This window comes from Pteropus vampyrus, unplaced genomic scaffold (assembly GCF_000151845.1).
Source record: "Pteropus vampyrus isolate Shadow unplaced genomic scaffold, Pvam_2.0 Scaffold93, whole genome shotgun sequence".
Classification (NCBI taxonomy): Eukaryota; Metazoa; Chordata; class Mammalia; order Chiroptera; family Pteropodidae; genus Pteropus; species Pteropus vampyrus.
Window position 1 is genome coordinate 4,713,372 of NW_011888874.1, and position 23,766 is coordinate 4,737,137.

Below are 23,766 nucleotides of genomic sequence, written 5' to 3' on the forward strand. Positions count from 1 at the left end.
CTTGCTTACTGAAGATTTTTATTAAGTGTTGTTAGGAGAATTTGCTTCTGGAAGAGTTTTCTGTATTCTATTTAATGGAATGAGCAGCATTTGCAGTATTGGTTGGGGTTTTGTCAGATTCGTGGCCACACTTTCTATAGGATGAGCTCTTGAAAGGTTTCTGAGAGAATTTTCCTGTCTTCTCCCCCTTCCCTTTTATTCTCCTCTTTTTTCCTTTTGCAAATTATGATAAAACCTCCAATGTTGCTCCCGGAACTTCAGTCGTTGTTCAGCATACAGAAGGAATCAAAGAGCGAGATCACTTTTCTTTCTCTTTCTCTTGGTTCACCGTTTATTTTCATTTTTAAAAGAGAAATTTGCAAACGCATAATAGCCTATTTTCATATTTTAGATTATTTCATTTTATGCTTTCTGTTACTCAAAACTATCCTGACATTTTGGTGCTGTCTTCTGCAATAAAAGCCACACTGGGCCTTCCGTGAAGGCCTGACGCTGTTGTCCTGAGGCTTGCCTGGAACTTGTGTTCCCCCGCTCATTTCTGCACTCAGGTTGGACCTGTTGTGTTTTCCTAGATTAATCCAACTATGATACTGTGACATGGGGCTGAGTGTTGATCTCGATCTTATGCGACCAAATTTCAGGTGTTTCAGAATACATGGCTTTCTCAAGAGAATGCGAATCCCCTTCACCAGCACCAGCCTCAGTTAAAGTACAAGGAGAGTCCGAATGAATTCCTATTTCGCTAACATTAATTTTTCATCCAATTTTGGCATACGTTTAGAAGCTGTGTCTTTGTCAGGAACCAAAATTTAATTCACTAAAAAAATTCCATGAATCTTTTATCAAGCTAAGAGCAGCTAGGAGCAACTCGAGGGCTATCTGCCCAGTAGGTGTTCAATTCTTATTAATTAACAGTGATGAGCAAAACCTACCAGTACTGCGTCTCATTGACATCGTCTCCGGAATATTTCTTTTTGGTTTTCTTTTCCTCTTGTGTTAATACTGAAGATTTCCTCGAATTCTGCATTTATATTATCTAAGGGCAAACTTGGTATTGAGCTTCTCTTGTAACACTGGAAAATATTACCTTCCGATGACAGATAAATCAGATTCTCTGGCTACTAATTTATGTATTTTTTTTTTTTTTTTTTAGCATTTTTCAATTCTAAGGAGATTTACAAAGATAAACTAGTTAATCTTTCGATCTTCAATAAGTAGTATCAACCACAATTTATGGAGGCTAAGAAGAAACGCCTCAGTCTTCTAGTAGATAAGGGTCTGTTTCAGGATTTAGATACCTGCCATATTTCCCCATTGCAGACAGTCGCGTGAGTTTTCACTGACGCACTCAGAAGGTGTAGAGGTTGCCGTCTCAGAGATCTTGATGTGGGGGATTTTCTTGCTGAAAAAGGAGGAGCACTCTGAGTCCACCTGGATCCTGGTGTCAGCTTACTTACCAACCAGACCCATAACTTGGCCCATCATACATCTCCATTTAATAGATAAGAAAAATGACACGCAGAAAGGTTAATAGAAATATTTACTTCGCTAACCTCCTAGGGCTGTTGCAAGGATCAAGGAAACAGTATAATTACCAATACTTTATAAACGGTCAATTGCTATGTAGTTGTACTTTGCATTATGACTATTACACATATAGTTTTATACATTTATTGTGTATAACTTGATACTTTTGTATTTATTTAAAACAGAATTCAGTAAGGGAAGGTCATTCTTAGACTCTGTCTAAAAGGATTTAGTCATTGAAATGCCTGGGATAATCTCACTGCATCGCATATCTTTCTCTGAGAGAAGACCCTCAAACCAAATTACAGTAAAGCACAAGCCTTGGAGATCAAAGATAAAGTTAAATTATCACTATTTCTGGCTTTTATATTCCGTCTTCCAGAATATAGGAGAAAATGAGAAAAAATAAGTAAAGAGGCTCATGTGTTTATGTACATAGAAGCCATGTGCTTTTGCATAATTAGATGGAATGGAGTCATTTGAGTATCGAAGGCACATTTCTCATGTATGGGGACAGCATCCTTAAGATGGAATTAGAAGTATTTGAGTAATTAAGCAGTAGCTAAAGAAACCTACATTTGGTCTAAGGTTCTCCTGAAATGTTTTCTCTTACTCTGAGTCTAACCCCAAGAATAGCCATAGGGTAGCATTTTGCTGTATATGAAATAGTTGCTCGTTGGGAGCATTCTCTATTATACCACTAGAACGCGTGTATCCATTTCCCTTATGATCTAGAGATAGTAGCTGTATGTTCAAGTTGAATGAATGGGTATGTGTCTGTGTTTTGTGAGTATCTGACTTTGCCTACCACCTTACCTTATCCCTATTCCTTGGACCAAGGTATAGTAAATTAATTGCCCCATGGCTGCTGGTGAGCTCTGTAGGCTGGGGGATAGGTGGCTGCTCTGTGAGTGGGGTCTGAGAAGTTCCCAGAGAACTTGCATTAGTATCTGTCAGGTTCACTTTGCAGGATTCTGGTTGCTGGTTTCTCCTAACGAGGCGCCTGTCTGTCTTGGATTCCTGGTGTCCACCTGCCTGGAACTGTGAGGTTCCTCAGCTCTTGCTACTGTAACTCCCGACTTCCCGCCTCTTCCGACCTCTGGTAACTGCTTATTTCTCATACTTTCTTTCATGTGCATGGATCTACTGTGCGTTCTTTTTGCTTATCCAGATTGTTTAACATTGCAAAGTAATGCATATTTTTACATATCCTTCTAGACATATACTTTTAAAAATAAAAGAAGGATTGCATTATGCATATTATTCTGCAACTTTCTTTTTCCCCTTATGAATCTATCATGGAGCCCTTTCCATGTCTCATTCTTTCCAGCTTCTAAATAGAGTTCCCATGGTATACCATCCCATACCAAAGTGTGTGTGGGGGTGGGGGGCGATATACCATACACTATTTAAGCAGTTCCCTTATGGATGGTCTTTGGGCTGTTCCTCATTTTTATTGTAAATGATGCTTCCATAATTTTTGTTGTTCACATATATGTTATTGTGCACTGGTTTGAGGATAGCATAGAAATAAATTCCTTGTGGAATTATTGGGTCAAAAGATTTGTACATTCAAAATTGACAAATACTACAATTTGATTGTCCAAAATGGCCTATAAAACTTGTAGATTCTACCAACAGTGACTGCGAGTACCTAGTTGTCCATACTCTCACCAGCAACGGATATTATCTCTTAATTATCAGATGAAAATTGACTTAATTTGCATTTCACTGATTACTGGTGAGGCTCTGCCTCTTATTAGATGTGTACTATCCTTTTTCATTCCTTGTCTTTCTATGAAGTACTTCTCGACAACATTTTTTTTTTTTTCTATTGTGAAGTTTATCTTAGGGATTTGTAAGAATTCCTTCTGTATCGTGGATACTGTTCTCCACCCCGCTCCATTATAATATGTTGCAAATATTGTCCCCAGTCTGTTTCTATACTTTCAACCTTGTTTATAGTGCCTGGCCCACAGTGTACTCTGATCCCTCTACAGTTTTTGCCTGGGGAGCCAGGTTTCACTATCATTCGAATACCTGAAATGAGAGTGTTCTAGAAGTAAAAGAGAGTGTCTGTTAGCTGAGAACATGTGCTTTTATCACGCCATCCTCTCTAATGGTTGTCCTGAAGAGAGAGCCCTAACGGTCTGGATAGACTCTTATTTGAAATTGGTTTATATATAAACATACATGCATATATGTATCTGTGTATGTACATATGTGTGTATATAGATAGAAGGAGACAGAGTGAGAGACTCTTGAGGGAGGGGAGAGATAGATGTAGAGATATATGCACACTTATTGTTGATTTGATGTTGTTTTCTAATGAGTGAAGGGACCGTAACCTTTGCAGATGAATTAGATGAGTTTTCTGAGTTGGCCATTTATTATAGTGGTATTATATTCATTTGTTCTTATGCTTCTAGATTCAATTGGATCTGTCAATATAAACCATTTCCTCTGTGGTGTCTGCAAGATTATTGACCTAAATCCTGGATATATGGAGCAATTTGCTAAAATATTGACATCCATTTTATATAAAGTCATAGCATTCAATAGGATCAGAAAATTGTTTATCTGAGAAGCCATTAATCCCCAGGATCATAAAAACAAAGCCTATATGTTGGCTGACATATTCATTTATCCTGCAAACATTTTTTACGTCCTACTATGTGCCAGATACTGAGGATATAAAAATGACTAAGACATGTACTGTGCCTGATCTCACAGTACAGGGGGATGATTGGTAAGTAAGCATATACTAGTGCACAAACTCGATGAGAGATAAGTGGATTTGGGGGGCACACTGTTCCCCTTACTTTAGAATTCCGTCTTGAAAAATGAGCTTGATTTTATCAGCAGAATAAGAAAAGAACATTTAAGGAACATTCCAGAAATTTCTGGAATGTGCAAAAGGCAAAAGTCATGAAAGAACAGGGTGAGTTTGTGGAATGCGTGGCTGTAGCACAAAGTGAGGGCTGTCACAGGAAGCCAGAGAGCAGGGACCAGGCTGAGTTATAAATAGTCCTGTATGCCACACCAGTGAACTAAAATGTTGTCCTAAACTGAAGGGGAACACGATCAGCATTTTAGCAAAATCTTAGTGGTCACCAGACTTGAGCAGGCACAGATGCTACCCAGGTCATTGTAGTGGCTTAGAGATGTCACAGACCTGAGCAGTGAGAGTGAAAATGAAAAAGACAGGATGAGAATATGAGTTTATGTACACAGTGCAATCAGTAGAAATTGGTCACCAAACTGAGAGGGGTGAGACCAAGGGAGGCAGAGGCATGAGGGGAAGCGGGAAGGCAGGTTGAACTGTCGATGCATTAGATCGGGCTGCTGGATAGAAGTTGCACCTACTACAGAAACTAGAGACTAAAGAGGAAAAAATGTGCTTGACTTTAGTTTGGTCCCTGGTGACCTGGACTGAGCAACATCCAGGTAGAGATGTCTATTTAGCAGATGGAAATATTGCACTAGCGTTTCCGAAGGAGATAAGGGCTAGTCACCTCGGTTTGCTAAGCTACCTGTATGCTAGACACAGCTGTAGAGAGTCAACGACATTGTCTAGGGGAATACATGTATTGCAAAGAAAATGTAGGCCTAGGAGAATACGCGTATATGAATTATGAGAAACACCAATATTTAAGAAGGTAGATCGCTGGAAGGTAGGCAGCGTGGAACAGAGATGTTCGTTTTGCTGATTGACATGTCCTAAGCACTCCGTAAATCCTTCCTAAACAAATGTAAAGTAGGAGGGAGATAAACCATCCAAAGGGCCTGAGAAGGAATCATCAGAGATGAAGAGAACAGGCGTTGAATTGGATTGTCAAAGTCAGGGAACAAGCGAGGTGATTTTCAAGAAAGAGATGGATGAAGGGTCTTCAGTGCTGCTGTAAGGGGTGGAGGGGACTGAAAACTTTCAGTTAGCAGACCTTCAAGAGGGTGTGGAAAGTGTTGGGGACCTGAGGGATCCTTGGGAAGCAAACAGCAAGGAGAAGGCCCGAGTGGCTGTCTGGTTAAAGAACTGAAAATGAGCCTTATTTGGATTAGGAGCGGTAGTAAGTCTTGCCACTTACTTTACTTAACCAAACCTGTCAGACTCTGCTCTGGTCTGTAACAGTGACAGTAGTTCTTGACATGTCCAGCATCATTAGCGTCCCCTGGGAACCCGTTAGAAGTTCAGACTCTCAGGTTCGTCCAGTCCCACTGAATCAGAAGCTCTGGGGGTGAAGCCCAGCAATATGTGTTTTAATGAGACTTCTGGGTGATCTGGGCACATTCTGAAGTCTGAAAGCCACTGGCTTGTAACATCATTTTGAGAAACATGAGCACCGTCGAGCTCTAAAGTGTGGGCTTCCGAGAGTTCTAAAGCTAGGAGCCAAGATTTACAGACCAGAGAGCAGGAGAAACAAAGCACTGCCCTTCCGCCCGAAATGCAATGTGGGGACTCAGCTCCCATGTGTGCAGATCGAAAGATGAGATGAAAGCTGCCTCATTCCTCCGCCGAGTCTCAAATGTCTTGTCGTGGCATTGAACGATGTTACCTAAGGACATGCTCTGCTTTAATAGAATGTGGTTTTCCTACTTTTATTAAAGGCCTGTAATTCCCTAGTTCTATTTTTCTGCCCTTAACATACCATCTGATATTTTTATCTTGGGTATGCCACATAGGTGTAACTGTTGAAAAAGCTTGAGACACTGACAAATGTTTACCCTGATTTCACTGCAGGTTTATTGAAACTTTTTTTTTTTTTTTCTGTCCTACCAGGTCTGTGAGCTGGATATTATCTTTAATTTTGAAAAGGCTTATTTTATCCTGGATGAATTTATAATAGGTGGAGAAATTCAGGAAACATCCAAGAAATTAGCTGTCAAAGCTATTGAAGATTCTGATATGTTACAAGAGGTCAGTACTCAGTTTCTCATGTGCTGGGAAAAATAATGATGATTATGGTGGTGATGATAGTGGTGATGATGGTGGTGATGATGATGGTGATGGTGGTGGTGATGATGGTGACGGTGGTGATGATGATGGTGGTGATGATGGCGGTGATGATAGTGATGATGGCGGTGATGGCGGTGATGGTGACGGTGGTGATGGTGGTGGTGATGGTGGTGGTGATGGTGGTGGTGATGGTGGTGGTGGTGGTGGTATTTATATATTAGCCAATACATACTGAGTGCTTACTCTGTGCTGAGTACAGTTTCTAAGCAACTTGCATGTATTATTTAATGATCACAGCAATTCTAAGAGGTGGGTAGTAGTGTTGTCCTCATTTTAAAGATGAGTAAACTAAGACACAGAGAGGTTACATGGCCTGCTCAATGTCACACCCCTAGTAACTGTGGAATAGAGATTTGAACGTAGGCAATTGGGCTCCAGAGTCTTTGCTCTTCATGTTTGAGCTTTTTAGTGAGGATACCTCACTATCAAAAAGCTATCAAATACTAGGTGGTATTCTTTCTCAAGAATAATTTTCCGAGAGGTATAAAAAGACTTTCGTTAAAATGTCTGGGCTGCCCTGGGAAGGGAGAATGGCAATACATCAGTTACTTCATTTGCCAGGGATATTAGAACTTTATTATCGAAGATGGCATTTATCATTTTAATTAAAATTTCTTATGCCTCCTGGGGAGGTTGTATGTGTGCTCTTATTTGCATAAATAAGTTGGGAATCCCGTGGCTTGCTTGCCAAGGTATAAATGGGCCCTGAAACATCAATTTTGTTGTGCTCCTGACTCTGTGATACCCATTTAATACAGGGGGCTTTTTTTTTTAGTTGCAGTCCAGATTTCATTGTACCTAATGTACCTAATGAGGGAGATCGCATTAGTCCCTTTTGTCTTCCCAGGGACACTGTAAAAAAGAACACTCCATCCCACTGACCTTTGCCATCCTCAGTGAGATGATCTAATCCAGCTCTGCCACCTCTAGGTACTTGTTCCCGTGGCATCATTGGGTCTTTCCATCTCTTTCTATTTTCATAACAGAAATCAAGAGATTCCAGAGCGTTATAAAATATCTTTGAAAATTTGGCATTAAAGCCATTCTACCTGCCGTTTAGAAATAAGAGACCGATTAAGTTAATGAAACAATGTGAAGTATGACTTCCTGTCAACTGTTTTCGCACATCTTTGAGCTGATTACTTGCTCCCGCCTATCCAGAGGACTAGTCCTCAGGCGAACGGCCGCTGAGAAAGGCATCTGTTTGAGTGGGTACAGATCAGACCCCGCCTGTGCCTGCGAGGAGACTTGGGCATTTATCACTTCAAAAAATGCACTTAAACTTTCTGATGTTTACTTGGCTCTCCCCAAATGCCACAGGAAGGGAATTTTACAAAGTATTTGAGAAATCAGTGGTTTGGAAATTTCGCAGAGCAACCTTTCTTAAAATATGCCGGGGGTTGTTTATAATTCTGTCCTCAGGGCCCTTACTATGGATTGATTCTCCTTATAGGAGACGCAGACTTTAAACAGGGTCTTTTGGCACTTCAGTAATTAAAAATTCTTGAATTAGGGCCAAGACACACCGGGTGGTTTTGAACGTCTCCCCTCTACCCCTTCCCCTAGGAAAAAGAGTTTTGAAGAGCTTGCAGTATACCTGGTACTTCTAGTTCCATTTAAATCTGGGGAGCAGGTATTTCAAGCGAGAGCCCTTTCACAATTAAAGATGAACTGGTAGTTCATGTCCATGGTGACTGAGTGGAAGGTCTTGATGGGTAAGTCTCAGGGGACCCTCCATTTAGCCCCCATGTTCCCATAGTGAGCGGGCAATGTCACGACTGCCCCTAAATCTCTCTCGTTGACTTAACGGCACCTACCAAATTAAAACAGCATCATCAATGTTCTCTTGGCCTCTAGTACTTAAGCTAAGTCAATGAACATTTGCGGAGCTGGTTAAAAAATTGACGTTATGCATCTGGTTTGTTTTGTATATTCAGTGAGACATGTTTAGAATGAATAAGCATATATGATATAATTGCATAAAGAAAACAAATTATTGCTCTTTTTTTTTTCCGTCCTTGGGACCTAAGCATGTATTTGTAGTTAATAAAGGTTAAAAGAGGCCTTTGTTACATCATTTTCACTTTTAGCCCAACTAAAAAACCTCGAAGTGACCCCTGGGACTTGCCCTGGATCCCTCCCTGATAAAAGTTTCTTAGAATAAAAGACTGCCTTCGCATATTTCATAAGAAAATACAGAGTCTTAAGTCTCCAAATGCCGAAAGCTTATTCCGAGTGTGCTTGGGCTAGACATTGATAATACGGAAAGAGAAGAATAGTTTTTTCCCCCGCTCTTTAATCCACCTCCCCACCCCGCACTTCTACCCCTGACCTGCGGATGTTGCCATCTCCCCTTAAGAACTGGATCTCTGAGGTCGGGGTGTCTCCTCCCCCAGGCTCACGGTGCATACCTGGGGCCTGGCACACCCAGGGTATGGGCCGTGGCTCCACCTGGAGCGTGAACCCAAGACCTTCTGCGTGTAAAGCAGATGTGCTAACCACTACACTATGGAGCCGCCCCCGAGACAAACAATTTAATTACTTGGGGGTGACTTTAGGCAGTACCTTATTTTGAAGGTGACAACTCAGCCCTGTGGACTACAGTGCAAAGTGATTAGAAGAAAAAAAAGAAACCCTGAAAGAAGATAGTGACTGGGAACTGCAGAAGTCGCAATTATTGGGTCTACCAGTGTGGGCGACAAACAGATGTTTTGATCACAGAATAAGAAAGCAAGTTCAGAAGGGAGGGTCATTAGCTCAAGCAATAGGATACCTCTCATATATATGTGTATATCCATGAGAAACGGCTCAATGCACCTCAACATCATCACCCCTTAAAGCACAAATCATGTTAACAGCTAAGCCAAACCACAGTGCGGTAAAAAGTCATAGCATGTGCAGTACTAATGGGTAACAAGAAGGATCCCAGGATGCAGATTCCACGCCTCTTGTGAAAGGCCAAGGCAGAGCTCTTTAAGGTTGTGCCAGCTTTAAAAAGTTTCTTCCAACCTTTAAAGTAGGGAGAGCAAGAAAATACCAATCTCATACATTATTGGTTCGTGGAATCTGCAAAATAGCACGGCTCAGAAAGGGCAGCTCATGCAGTGTTTCGCAGATTGAGTTAGCCAGTGGTTTGAAGCAGTGACAGTAACTAGATGCCAATGAACTGCGAAGCTAGTAAAGTGATAACTCCAGGGCCTTTTGCTGTCCCAGGCCCCTTCCAAGGCCGCAGCCTCACATAGTCAAATTTTCAAAGGCAACATATCATAACTGCAAAGAATATGTAGCCGTACAATGAAAATAAGATATTGTAGAGGCGTGTCAGGCACTTAATGATTGACAACCACATGCTATTGCTGTGGATTTTGTGATACTCGTCACCTTTGAAAAATTTGTGATCCACTCTCATTTCTTTTCTCATTCTAAATCAGCTTTATGCCCACTTTTGTGTTTGTGACTTTGCACTCTTTTTTAAATGGTGTGAACTTTAGGTAACAAAAAACAGGCCTGGGTCCCTAGCCAATACGATACCCTTGCAAAGTTTCAAGACACGAGCAGCATCTCTAGGAGAAGATACAGGGCAGAGGTCTTAGGGTGTGGGCTTCTCTTGGCCACTGCTCACCTAGGAGGTATAAGAGCCTGATAGGAACATGTGAATGACTGACCACAAGTACGTTCAGCAGAGGAGCACTGGAATTCTAAATAGCGCTGGTGTCCTCTGAGCAATCTTGCTTGGCCTCGGACTTGGTCTGTTTGATCCAGCCTTTTGCTAGTTCACGTGCTCCTGGCAGGTGCAAGTGAATCACGTACCCTGGGGTTCAGGCTTAAGAGCACACTGAGCATCACAGATTGAGCTCTCAAAGGCAGGGGTGTTGCCTAAGGCTCCCTACCTTGATCTCCTTCATTGATTCAACCCAGAGGCCACTGTGTTATACAAATGTTATAAGAATAAGTGCAAGAGAAAGTCCATCCATCATGCATGGCCAAGGGCTTATAACATCACTGTAACTTTGAACTCTGCCTGTAATTTGAACCCATTCAAATATTTTTTTTTTTAAAGTGCTGGAAAAAAAATTATGGTCTTGTGCCATGTTAGCAAGGGTGACTAATGAGGAAGATGAAGAAACATAATTTGTATACTTTAGAGGACAATCTTTGCAAAATATGTGGCAAAGAATCTTCAGAATTATCATCGTTTATCCATTATATCTTGGCAATAGTGTAGTAAAGAGATTCTGTACAGTATCTGTAAAATTACATGTTATATAGACAGATTCAGCTTTCTCGCATACATATGCCTGGTGATGGTCCTCATCATTTTAGCAGACACACTTATCTGAAGTCAACAGTGATATCTTGGCAGCTATCACTTTAGTATTTGTCTTATTTGTCTTATCAGACATTAACTTTATGATCAAGCTTAGTTTCTTCTTGGTTGAAAGTTAGTTCCAGCCATATGGATGTGTATACAAATTATATTCAAACTTTGAACCATTGGAATGCAAAGATTTATGTCCGTAAATACTTTTCAAAACTACTTTTCAATGATGGCAAAGAAATAAGCAATGAAAAAGATTTCACAGGCTGCTAAAGAATGTGGCTTAAGGGAAAATCGTTCTAATTTATTGTTCTTTTTCAGACATTGGAAGAATACATGAACAAGCCTACATTTTAACTGGAAGACTCTGAGTGCTGCATGCTGGGGACTTGTAAAGAAGCAATGTTTTGCATCCAGTTATTTGAGAGAGCCTCCAGCACCATGCCAAAAATAACTCAAAAGGGATTTTTTTTTTAACTAGCAAAAATTAAAGTTGTTTAACATATTTATCATGATTACATGTCTGTCTGATACTGTATATGATTAGTTATTGTAGCTCCGGATGTTAAAATTACTGCTTCATAACTCAATTGACTGAATATTTGTGTGCAATGTGTTAACTCTGTAATATTTTTAAGCTAATTTAAATACATTTGTTGCAATATGTTTTTGTTGCATTTGATCCTCTACTGGCAGGCTGAAAGCTGTATTGTAATAATCCATGATTTTGAATGTAAAGTATATCTTGTATCAATACTTTTCTAAATGTTTAGCTTTTAAAATTGTATGATACTTCAAATTTATGTTAATAGTTCATACATAATGCTAGACATTTTTAATACACTTAACAATATGGTAATTTCAATCCAGTTACAATGTTTCTGATTTTAATGTCCTGAATATATTTATGTTTTCAGAGTTGGAATAAGGAAAAATAACCAAAGATAGTATAGGATTTAAGTGTTTTTTGAGGCCTTGGAAGCTGCTCTCTTGGCTGAGGTTTAAATTTTACCTTGAAATTGAATATAAGGGGCAGCCCAATAAGGTCGTATTTTCTACAAACCCTATATATTTATTAAGGTTTTTAGACATCTGGAGATACAGTGTCTATGACTTCCCTTATTATAAAAATAGTGTAATAGAGATTAATTACAATAGTAATTATTATTACTACTACTATTTTAATAATCTTTTTCTTCTAAGCTCTTTTAGTTGCTTGAGATTTTGTTTCAAATATGTTTTAATATGTATCTAAGATATTTGAAAGTTTACTGTTTATTAGCCTGACTTAGAGCATTTAAAATTGCATCCTATATGGTAAATGACTTTTCTCCACTTTTCCCCCTCACTCCCCACCCCAACAAAAATATTTGCTGCTGACCATTATTATTGTGTATATGTCACATTCATGCTTCCTGGAATGAAAGTTCTATATAACCAGGTAGTGAATATGATCAGACGTTGTAGGGAAATACTTGTAATGTTCCATCTTGGCACCCTGTCTCAGCTGTGCATTTTCAACGTTAGTTTTGGGGTCTGGTCACATTCACACTAGAGCCATTAGGTGCTTTTTCTAAGAGTGTGCTTGTTATTGGATTCTCTAGGAGATCCCACAGGGTAGACTTTAGAGAATGTGAGGAGAAAATGTCCTCTTGGATTCATCTTACTAGACATATTTAGGGAAAAATGGTACAAACAGAAGAACAGAAGAAAAATTGACCAGTTCCTCAATATAACAATTATCGAATGGAAATAATTCAGGTTAGTATGGGAAGTAATTATTGTGCTTTTAATATTGAATATTTCCTCAGATAATAATATAACTACAATTATGGCATCAGAATGAAGGTTAATTATCATTTTTGATCACTTTGTTTACTTTAGGTGTTCAGTTTGTGGTTTAGCTTTTCATTGTTATTAATATGGTGGGACTCTATTTTTAAAAAGTTTTGGAAAAATGGACTTATGTAAATCTATCACAGTTTTTCTGGTTCTTCTGAAGTTTTCCACTTTTGGATGAAGTTATTTATTAAACATTATTGAAATATACTACACACATTCTGGAGAATTTTATATTAGATACTGTCTAGCTATAGACAGGGCTTCTCAAGCTCCATGTCACCCTCAACACACAGAAAACGAACAAACCAATATGGCACGCTGGGGTAAAATTGAGAGATTTGGGAGACATCTTATGTGGGCCTTAGTGAAAATAATCATTATGCTTTCTGTATATTATATAATTGTACTAAAACTGCCAAGTGAAAGAAAAGACAGTAAATATCAAAGTTGTATGAAACTTCCAAATAAAATATTTTTAAATTTTTAAATGAAGAATTTGAGTATGCTTTCATGAATAAATTTTCTTTTTAAGTTAGAGTTTATGCTTGAAATTGCCACCTATAATTCTTGGTGAAGTCCCTTTAACACGACCTCTTCATTTCCTTGGCACTTACCATCTAGGAGAAACTTCGCAAGCAGGTGACAACAAATGAAGAAGGGTATACTGCTTTGTCCCTGATGATTTCTTTCTCACCGTTCACCCACATTTGAATAATCTAATCCCTTTACCTATAGTTAATGATGCAATCATGCTTAAAATCTAGTGACTCCTTTTCTTTCATTAACAAATGTGAAGTTGGCATTTATTGTGATAAAACGAATGTTTAATTCCAACTTCTTTCAGAATAAGTCTCCTAAAATAATGATAAAGCTTTTCATCAAGTATATACAGATATTGTTCTAAACCTAATCATTTCTTAGGATTTACATTATAATTCCCATGAAACATCACTGGTCAACTGTGCTTAACTTTTCTAAAATTTATTGGAAATTGTTAATATATTTTTTCATATGGTCCCTGAAATTTTGGATTAAGTTTAATCAGATGCTCCGGAATGTAATTAAGCAAGCCAATGACTATTTTTCAATAATTTGCAAAGAAAGGGTCATTTTTGTTTCAATTCTTATTTTAATTCTTGACAAACTCTTGAAAAAATTCTACCCATAGGCAATGCATTTTGCTATTAAACAAAGATAACCTATTTTGTCACATAGAGCTACTAACGGGACTGTAGTCATAGGGCTGTATTTAGAGTCACCTTTTGATAGTCCTACCTAATACAGAATTCAGGTCTACAGATGAAGTTTTACTTTTGATAAATTCCTTGTGAATAAGCTCACATATTAACTGACTCTCAGTGTTTTTACTGTGCATTTGTGCCATTACTACATAATTTATGTAGTGTTTCCATCATAATTTATTTGTTTCAAAGTGTTAATTTGCTGTGCCGTTAACTAGTTTGTTTTGCTACTTTACAGAATAAACAATGTTCTAAATATTTCTCTTCAGGACTTAAAAGCATAATTCTGAACAAGGATAGATTAATCTGAGATGATACATTTATGATTTAATCATCTCAGGTTAGAATTATTCCCATGTCTGTGACACGTCTTCTGTTTACTAATAATATCATTCAAAAGTGGCAATCTTTCTTTTTTTTGGAAATGTTGAGAGTTTCCCTGGAGGCCGGTAAAATGAGCTATTCTGCAATCGTGTGAATTATATAGGTCTTTGCTAATGCTAGCGTAACCTAACTAGCTTTATGATATTGCTATACATATATATACATATCATATACATGATATTGCTATAACTTATAGAAGAACTTTGATTCATACATTTTACACTTGCAGGTGTTTAAAATGTTCATAAATCCTGTGTGTAAAATGGAGGTTTGGTAGAAAGATACCAGCATAATTTAATTGATAATATTTTGAAGTAAAGACATTCAGGCTGAAGAAAAGGAAGAATTATGAGGATACTTGGTTCCAAATGTGAGATAATCCTCATACTGCTTCAATAGTGACAAACTTGTTTACAAAAATTTTTTTCTTGGAGGGGGAAAAATCTGTTGAATTTGTGAAGATTCCATTTTAATGAAATTTTTACATTATGGTGGGAAAATGTAAAATTTAAGACTATATAAATGAAGAATTAAGAACTAATGTAGTTGTAGAGATTTGTAGTCAGGAAATTGTTTCAAAAAATAATTTGGGTCATTTGCATTTTTAGAATGTTATGAAAATAAATTTTAAAAATCGGTATATAATTTTTAAAATGAGTGCAGACAAAAATCGAAATACTAATTTTTATTTAATAAAACTTCTAAAATGTCTTAAAATATAAATATTACTTTCACTAATGTAGGGTTAAATAAGTTGGGGAAATCTCTATTTAATGAAGTGATTATATTTTCCTGTTTCTAGAAATAAGCATCTTTTTAATTATGGAAACAAATTTTTCATGATATTTTCTCAAGAGTTAGACTTTAACTAATTATAATATTAAAAGCCAAACTGTAACAGTGGATGAATGAATGAATAAACCAACGCACAAAATAAAAACAAAATCAGTTATGTTCTACTTGGAAAACCTAATCCCATATGATAACAGTAATAATTTAAAAAAATAATTTCTATATACTTTATTAGTTGAAAGCTATATTTAAAAAATATGAACATAGAACAAATTAAGTGAAAAAAATTAAATCTTTTGCATACACACAAAGAACATCACGAATGAAAAATCAAAAAGTAAAAATCAGACTAACTCATTATTTTAGGAAGTGTTCCATGTGTAGACACTTATTCAAGTCCTCTCTGCTCTGTCTATTCATTCTGTATTCACAATCTTATGAGCCGAAATACATGATTAGTAAATTTAGGTATTTTTATGAGACGGCCATCTAAACACTACTCAAATGTATTTTCAACTCGTGTGAACTTTTGAATAGATAGGCTATAACTGCTTAAATTTTTTTTCTAAATCTCTACATATGATTTTCAGTCATCAGTCTCTCAGGGCAAACAAGTGGGCCATGACTCACTGGTTGGAACGTTCCAAGCCATAAGACTAAATATTTTTATGTTTAAAGCATCAAAATGGACTAGAGATTGGGGACCTTCCTGCTGGTCCCGAATGTCCCACCAACGAGGGTCATGACCTTGCCCTTTGGAGTGAATGGAATGTCAGAGTCAGGTGGGGACATGGAAGTCAGCTGGTCTGAACCACTCATTATACACAAGAAGGAAGAATAATCAGTAATCAGTACAGTAACACGTACTCTTTGATCAGGTCCCAGTGCTAATCATTCATTTAAATAAACCTTGTCTCGATCAAAGTGTTCCCTTCACGAAAGCCTTCGATGAGTCTGTTTTTCTGGTATGAATTGCAAGCCTAATGATATTCAAGCTTGTTTTTCACCCTTTTAAATGATACAAATGAAGTACACTGAGTGCACTTTAAATGAAAGATACCATTACAGGAGTCGAAAGAAGAGCTACTTTAGAATATAGATAAAGGGTGAATTATCAAGTTCATGTTGTCGAATTTGGGAGGTGAAATTTCTTAAGCATTTCAGAGAGAAGAATAATTTCTTTTTGGAGAGTGTTAAATAAAAGAAACTAATTATCTGGAAAAATTATTCAATTCTGTGACTGTTTCCTGCATTTAGCTAAGGCTTCTCATTTCCACCTTGTTTGTACCTATGTATAAAACAAGACCTTCTTCACATTTGGTTTTGAGCTAAAGAGCCAGTGCTGGATGAAACCAAACCCTGCTTGAAAGATGAGGAAGCTACCAGCTGCTTATTTACCAAAGAGTTTCTTGTTTCCTCGGAGGCATACAGCTAGACTTCATTTCAAAGCATCATTTGAAGTTTGGTTTCTCCATGTGAAAATTATGGCCAGTGGAATGCGGGTTGAAATAACATATGCCCAGCTGCTGGTCTGACTCATAAACACCCTCCCACATGTCACCATCCATTCTCTCTCTTTCCCTGTTTACAGCCGAAGGAAAATACTCCAGGATCCAGAGAAGGCAAAACTATGAGGTGGAAGAAACATAGAAAAGGTCATCAGGAAAGCCAACCAAGTAGGAACAAGTACGCTGGGCTGTTATGTGTGAGAGAAATAAATTTGTATTGTGTTAAGCCACTGAATTCCTCGGGTTGTTTATTACAGCAGTCAGCCCGCCCTCGTTCATGAAACAATTATGGGCTACCATCAGCAGGAACTGGATACGTGTAATCAAGTTTATTTAAAAAAAAAAAAAATGGAAAAATATAACACCCTTTAGAGTTAATCCAAGCAACTACTTATGAATCCTGAGCACCTATAACAGTGCCTGACACACATAAAATATCAATAAACGTTTGCTGAATGAAAGTTGGATGATGAAAGACTAAATTCATCATGGCAATTAATTAGCCATAGATGCTCCTGTGATAGTAAAATGATCAAAATTAAAACCGCACACTTAGCGGTAGTGTTTTAAAGATATGTTTTGTTTCTTGTGAACGAGGAAACGAGAAGTTGAGCTGCCACATTTCCAGGCCAGCCTGAATTCAGTACCATTTATGAGCGTTGCTAAGCTTTTATGTGAAAGCCATTCATCTGGGTGGCAAACCCATGGTCAGCTCTTACCCATGTGATGAAAGAGAACCCGAAGTTTCGCTGACGTGTTTGTACAAAGAATAGACTCTTAAAAAATATATGATTCACTTCTACCCAAAGATGTGCACTTTTGTGTTTTTAATTGTGTCACACGAATTATGTCTCTGTTAGAATCAGAGCTCCCTTTTTGATTGGTTTTCCTAACTCCTACAGTAGAAAGCAGAGATGTCTGCATTTCTGTCTGCATTTCTGTCTGCATTTCAGTCTTTTTGCCTTCTGCAACAAAATCTGTCAACTGGCTCTTTACATACCATGTGAGATCCATACAGATGCAAGTAATGTGAAAGCAAACACTTGGCATTTGTAAACAGAAATGGAAAAATACCTTTGAAAGAATCTTACTCTAGCAGAAGGTGGTATTTGCCCTGGGAATGACTGACTGTCAATTACATTTCACGCCAGACCTAGCTAAGGCATTACTCATAAGAGACAAGAAAGGCAGTTTCTGTTTTTTGTTTGTTTGTTTGTTTGTTTGTTTTACTTTTTATTTAGAACAGATGAGTAGGTAGGGAAGGACAGATAGCAGTAAAAAAGAAAATTATATTTCGTGTTGGTAAGTGTAAAGATTCTTCATTTATTCAATTCTTTCATTTTATGCTCCTGTTTATAGATGGAAAAGTAATAAAATGAAAATTTACAATGGACAACAATTGTAAAGGATGTCTGAGAGCCAAACTAGATTATTTTTTTTGAGTGCCACGATGGAAAAAAGATTGGAAAGCTGTCATAAATTACTCAGTAACGACTGGCTTTGCCAACTTGACCTTATTTTGGGGACTAAGAAAAGGAACATTATTAAGATGACAGTCCAGGATCCCCGAATGCACTGAGCAATCCTGTCTCTAATGCGTGTGCTGAGCCTTTGGTCTGAAATAGCCTATCTTTTTCTTTTCTGCCTTGAGAGTGTCCTGCTCACTGTTGACCTGGCAACACTCAGTCAGCACCTGTCGAACTACCCGCATTATCGCCTCCCCAGTATTAATGGATTGCACTGGATGCTACATGAGCAGAAAGCATTGTGGCTTATTGATACTTGCTCATACTCTGACAACAGGGAGCCTCTTCTTCAGGACCGTGAGCTTCTTCAGGGCAGAGGCTGTGAGCTTCATACTGTTTTCCAGATGGTTATTTAATGTTTGTTACATAAATAAATACGTCACACTTCCGAACTTCAGGAGGAGGGAAGAGCATTAAAACCATGGCCCTGGGGTTTCCACCTGTCACATCCTCCTGGACACAGTTGACTATAGAGGCACGGTCCCTTTGTCCCTTTTTATTCCTTGATATTATTGCTAGAGCCATTTGAGGAGATATATCTCTTTCTCTGATCCCAACTAGTACAGAAAAAGGTTAACTGAGCAGGTCTGGGTTGCTCAAATCTTGCATATGCCAAATAAAAACTAGCCTCCAGGACTGGCTGGCTCTTGGGAGATAACCTCTGAGGCCCTGGAATGTTTTGCAAGATGAGAATGTTTTTGCATGCCTGAGGACTGGGGCTGTGCTGTACAATTGTTATCTTAACAATGTGACTTATGGTGAATACTGGATTTTTGCTCTGGGTTGAGGGCTAGAGTCTGAATAGCTGAGATAAATCACACAGGGACCGTGTTCATGATGGCTCCCCATTAAAAACCGTGGACTGCAGAGAGAATTAAGCATGTCCCCATGAGACACCCCGAGAGGGACCACCTGGAAGCTCGTGCCAGGTTTCTCCTGGACTTTGCTCCACGTGCCTTCCCCCTCATTCATCTTAGAGACCCCTGACACTAACTCCCCCATCAGTACAGATGCTATGACTCAGTAGTATGGTATGTGAAAACTATTAATTATGGAGACCAGGAAGCGGAGAGTCTGGGAAGGTGTTTTGGGGGCAGAGCACAATGGGTTCTTTGAGGAAGTTGGGCCTTTCCACTTTAGTGGGATTATGTGGTTAGAGCCAGACATGGCTGGAGTAAACTCTCAGCTTTGCTTCCTCTGACATAAAAGGTGTCTTCATGTTCCCAAGGGAAGGGAGTGAAGTAAACAAAGAGTCGAGTATATATAACTTGGCAATTTTGCAGATTTGGGGGCGCTAACTCTGCTCAGGGCAGCTTGTCTACCAGTCTTGCTAGGATTGGTCCCTCTGGGCAGTGGGAAGAACAGATTTGCTCTGGAGTGAGCGGAGAGGTGGCCCGTCTCAATCTTGTTGGCTGTGTCGGCCCTCTCAGATCAAGGGAATCTCTTTACGTATCCATTGGATAAACTCTTGAAATTAGCACTTAAAATCTTTGAGTTGAATAATAAGGCGAGTTTTGGACCTGGACTTACAGCATTCATATCCTGATGCTGCTCCTTGCCCCCTGTGTGACTTTAGGCAGGAAATTTCTGCTGCCTGGGTTTCCTCATCTGTGTCTGGACAGCGTCTGGCACCTACTAAGTGCTCAGTAAATGCCAGCTGCTGCTGTTGGTTTTTATTCTGGATCCGTCCAATAAACAGCAGAATTGCTATTCTAACTATATTGTTGGGAAGAGGTTTCTGTTGCCTAAAATAGCTTCATGGAGCTGAAACGAAGAAAAGAGACTAGAACTGGGTCAGCACTTCGTGAGTCGGTGATAGAAATCGCACTGAAACATTATTTCTTACATATCCCATTCAAGGAAGAGGATTTCTTTAGAGCAAATAGGTTGGGCTGTGTCCCTTGGTGGCCTTTCTCCTCTCTCCTCCCCGCTGTGCTCGCAGGCACATGGCTGGGCCAGGACGAATTTCTTGCTTCATTGGACAAAGCGAGTGTGAGGCTGATATCGCCCCCTGAGGCCAAGAGGGCAAATCCGTCAAAATAGAAACTTTAATCGTAAGCAAACTCTGGATTGAAAATAGTCTCTCCCTTTGACATATTCAGGATAGTCCCCCAATGATAAAGGCTATTTTTACACAGATTTGAAAGACCAAGGGCCAGTTGCGTTTCCTGGAACACAATACCCTCAGTGTGTTGAGGGTCTGATGTCACACAGCTGTCTCGTATGGCACAGCTAAGCTGCCCATCTACACTACAGTTTTAAAAAAAGGCATAACGGGGCATTTTATTTCTCTGGGGCCATGGGCTCCATTTCCAAACGCTTAAGAGTTTTAATAAGACTGACATATTTAAAGAAATGAATAAGAATTCCTGGCAAAATTTTTTTTGTCTCTAACAAAAATTCAAAGTATTTAACAAAAACCAGAAAACTGAAAATAACGCCCACTGTTGGATGACATAGGTAAGCAGCATACATTTCTGAAGAAGAATTTGTTAGTGAGTATAAATAACCTTGTAATGATCATATCCTTTGACCCAGGAATTCTGAGGATCAAACGCAGCTGTTGGCAAACTTGCCCGTGGACAGAACTCAACCTGTGGACTGTTTCTGTATAGCCAGCAAGGTAAGGATGGTTGGTACAATTTTAAAGCGTTTCTTAAAAGAGGAGGGGAAAATAGAAGAGACAGACTGTACATTTCACAAACCTAAATTTTTACTATCTGGCCCTTTCTATAGCAAGTTTGCTTACTCCTGATCTTACCTAAGGAATAATCCAGAACATGGAAAACCTCCGTGAACAAGGATCATCTTTGCAGTAGTTTTCTAGGAGTTCAAAAGACTGGGAGCAGTCTACGTTTCCAGGCTAGAAAAATGGTTGTGGGTATGCAGCTATTAAGTACTTCATGTAAGAGGATGTTTTACCATCAGTTAAGTGACGGCTAGTGAGGGTCATGGGTCTATGATTCCAAATTTTGCCCATCGTAGGAAGATTTTACGGATTGCCATTTCTCACTCTTCAGTGCTCAGTGCAGACTGGATAAGCTGCACATTTAAACATTTGCTGGTATTCTGCCTCGAACAAGACTGTCCTGACTTAAGAGAAGGACCCTGACAGCTTCTGGTAACTGTGCTCTGACTTTTAGGATGCTCGCAGCAAGGAGGTGATACCCAAGGTCACACAGTCTACTTGGAGAGATGTTCTAGCTCAGGATACTGTTATTTTCTCTCTTAAGGAAGGTTCTCTTTTTCCTGGCAGCTCTCAGAGTCTGGTGTGGGTGGATGGGATTCTAATGCTCTTTAATGGATTTATATGTTTTTCTGAAACTGGATATAGTAAGGCACGTTAAATATATCTCATTACATGAGACTTAACCTGGTTATTTTTATAAAAGTCTGGCTTCAGAGCCATGGCCAGGAATATAATCGAGGCCACATTTTTGTTTTATTGAAAAACATCATATAGAGTTTACATTGTTTGCCCTTGTCAGGGAAAGAGACAATGTTGATTGTTTCAGCCTTTCCAATGAAGAATTTGAGAGGAATTCCCTAACTTAGGCCTTGTGCCAGCAATTTGTTAGCGATTGAGCCAAGTGCAGCTAAGTACAGATCAGATCTCTCCTCTCTGTCCCTCTAAACCCCACTGTGGTCTCACGGTGCTCTAAGATGACGTCCAAGCTCCTTGGTGTGGAACCAGGTCTTGTCACAGTCTCCCCAGCTTCACTGATCACAGGACCTTCATTCGGCATGTGAGATGCTTGCTTTCTTCTGCAGTTTTGCATGTTCAGAACCTACAACTTATATGTCATCGCCTCAAGAGATCCCTTCTGTGATTGCTCCAGTGAAGAAGCAACCCATCTCTCCTGCCCTTGTCACTTTCATTCCCATAACTCTGTTTTATTATTTTTTTTATAACACTTATATTATTTGAAATAATCCTATTGGTTTGTTCCGTTGCTTACCTATTTGTTATGTGTGCACATATCTGTGTATTTATCGTCCCCCTCTGCTCCCTCCCTAGAATGTACGCTTTTTGAGGGAGGGGACCCATATCCACAGCACAAAGAACATCACTTATAAGAGAGCCTGGAATGAAGTAGTTTCTCCAAGTTTCCTTTTTCCATCACGTGCCAGAGGACACCATCTAACCTTTAGGACCCAAAGGTCACCCTTCCAGACCTTGTCAGGTGGAGGAGGATGACTCCTCCTCTGTGTTCTGTCAATATACCCCTTACATAGCTTCTGTGGTCAACTGACGTATCGAATCCCCTACTAACCTGTGAAGAGGCTGAGGAGGCAAGGACTGGACTCTCTGTAACTGTAGCTCACAGTCTGGCATCTAGTAGAGGCAGATTTTTGTTGCCTGAATGCAAAAATGAATAATTCCACAGTAGTTTCCCAATGAACACTTCTTATGTCGAGTTGACTTGAGTCTACAATTTCTCAGTTTCTTTTTTGTCAAGAGGAAATAAAACACATATTGCTGTGTCTATTACTCTAATATTATGATATATCTATTAAGCTAATATTAGTTTTATTCAAATTTAAAAATAAGTGCCTTTATAAAGAAGGCTAGCTTGATTTATATTTGGTTTAGTTTTCTTTTTCTTCCTTAACTCTCTCTCCTAACTTGATAGACAAACAAAAACTCTAGAAATTGTGTGAGTGCATAATATTTCTAGCTATTATTTTTCCGTTATTCACATCTTTTGCCCATTAAGGGCATTTACAGTGCCATGGAAAATGGAGTTCTTGAAACAGCTTCAAAGATTTCATTTCATGTTTCCATTAGATGAGATTGTATTGAGGTCAGACACCTCACAAAAAAAACAGAAGTTAATTGAGGTCAGAGCTGCATGGTACTTGACATAAGGTAAAGGCTCGGAGCAGACATTGTTCAAATGTTAAGGGTTTAAGATCCAGGGATGATGGGAAGATTGTTCACTCATTCACGCCTTGCTCATTCAGCTACTTGCCCATTCATACATCCCTTATTTCATAATACTCACTCGAATACAGAAAGAACTTGGGGTAAATTATGCTCATGGACAAGAATCAATGAGTTTGTAATAGAGCAACTAGCTTGGGATGGGAGAGGCTCACAGGGGGTTCCATTTCAGAAGAGAGCTGGCCCCAGAGAAACAACCACATTTAAGGCTGTGGAGTTGGACCTGAGTTTGAGTCTCAGCTCTGCCACTTATTTTCTGGAAGACCTTGGGTTTTGCCCAACTTTTCATTTTTGCCATCAGTAAAACTAGGGGAAGAGGGTGGGAGGAACTTTGAGGTTGTTGTGGAAATTAAATAAAGTAAAACTTGTCAGAGCTTGGTTCGAGGCCTGACAATTAGAAAGCGCTTTATAAATGTCAGGTAAACCCAGTCATGGGTACTCGAATAAGTGGAAATGAGCTGTTGCTGTGACCGTCAGACATTCTTCTGAAACGTCCATACCGCAGTCAGAAAATAAATTGATTTGGGATACTGGTGAATGGGTAGATGATAAATTCATTGGGGAAATTTGCCAAAGAAACAGCTGAATAAAAGGCCAAATTCCTGGCTCATGTTTCTGAAACTGGACTTCTGTGATTTCTAGGTTGGCCAAGAATGTGCTCGAAAGTTT

At 39.0% G+C, this 23,766-nt stretch overlaps 1 protein-coding gene across 1 annotated transcript in view; it reads left to right on the plus strand.

Moving 5' to 3' along the window:
* Nucleotides 1–13,193, plus strand: part of AP1S3 (adaptor related protein complex 1 sigma 3 subunit) — a 53,059-nt gene extending 39,866 nt beyond the window's left edge. The window contains exons 4-5 of the mRNA XM_011364089.2: nucleotides 6,305–6,442; nucleotides 11,181–13,193. Coding sequence (XP_011362391.1) covers nucleotides 6,305–6,442; nucleotides 11,181–11,216 — 174 coding nt within the window. The 3' untranslated portion in view covers nucleotides 11,217–13,193. The remainder of the gene's footprint in view (nucleotides 1–6,304; nucleotides 6,443–11,180) is intronic.
* The last annotated feature ends 10,573 nt before the right edge of the window (nucleotides 13,194–23,766 follow it).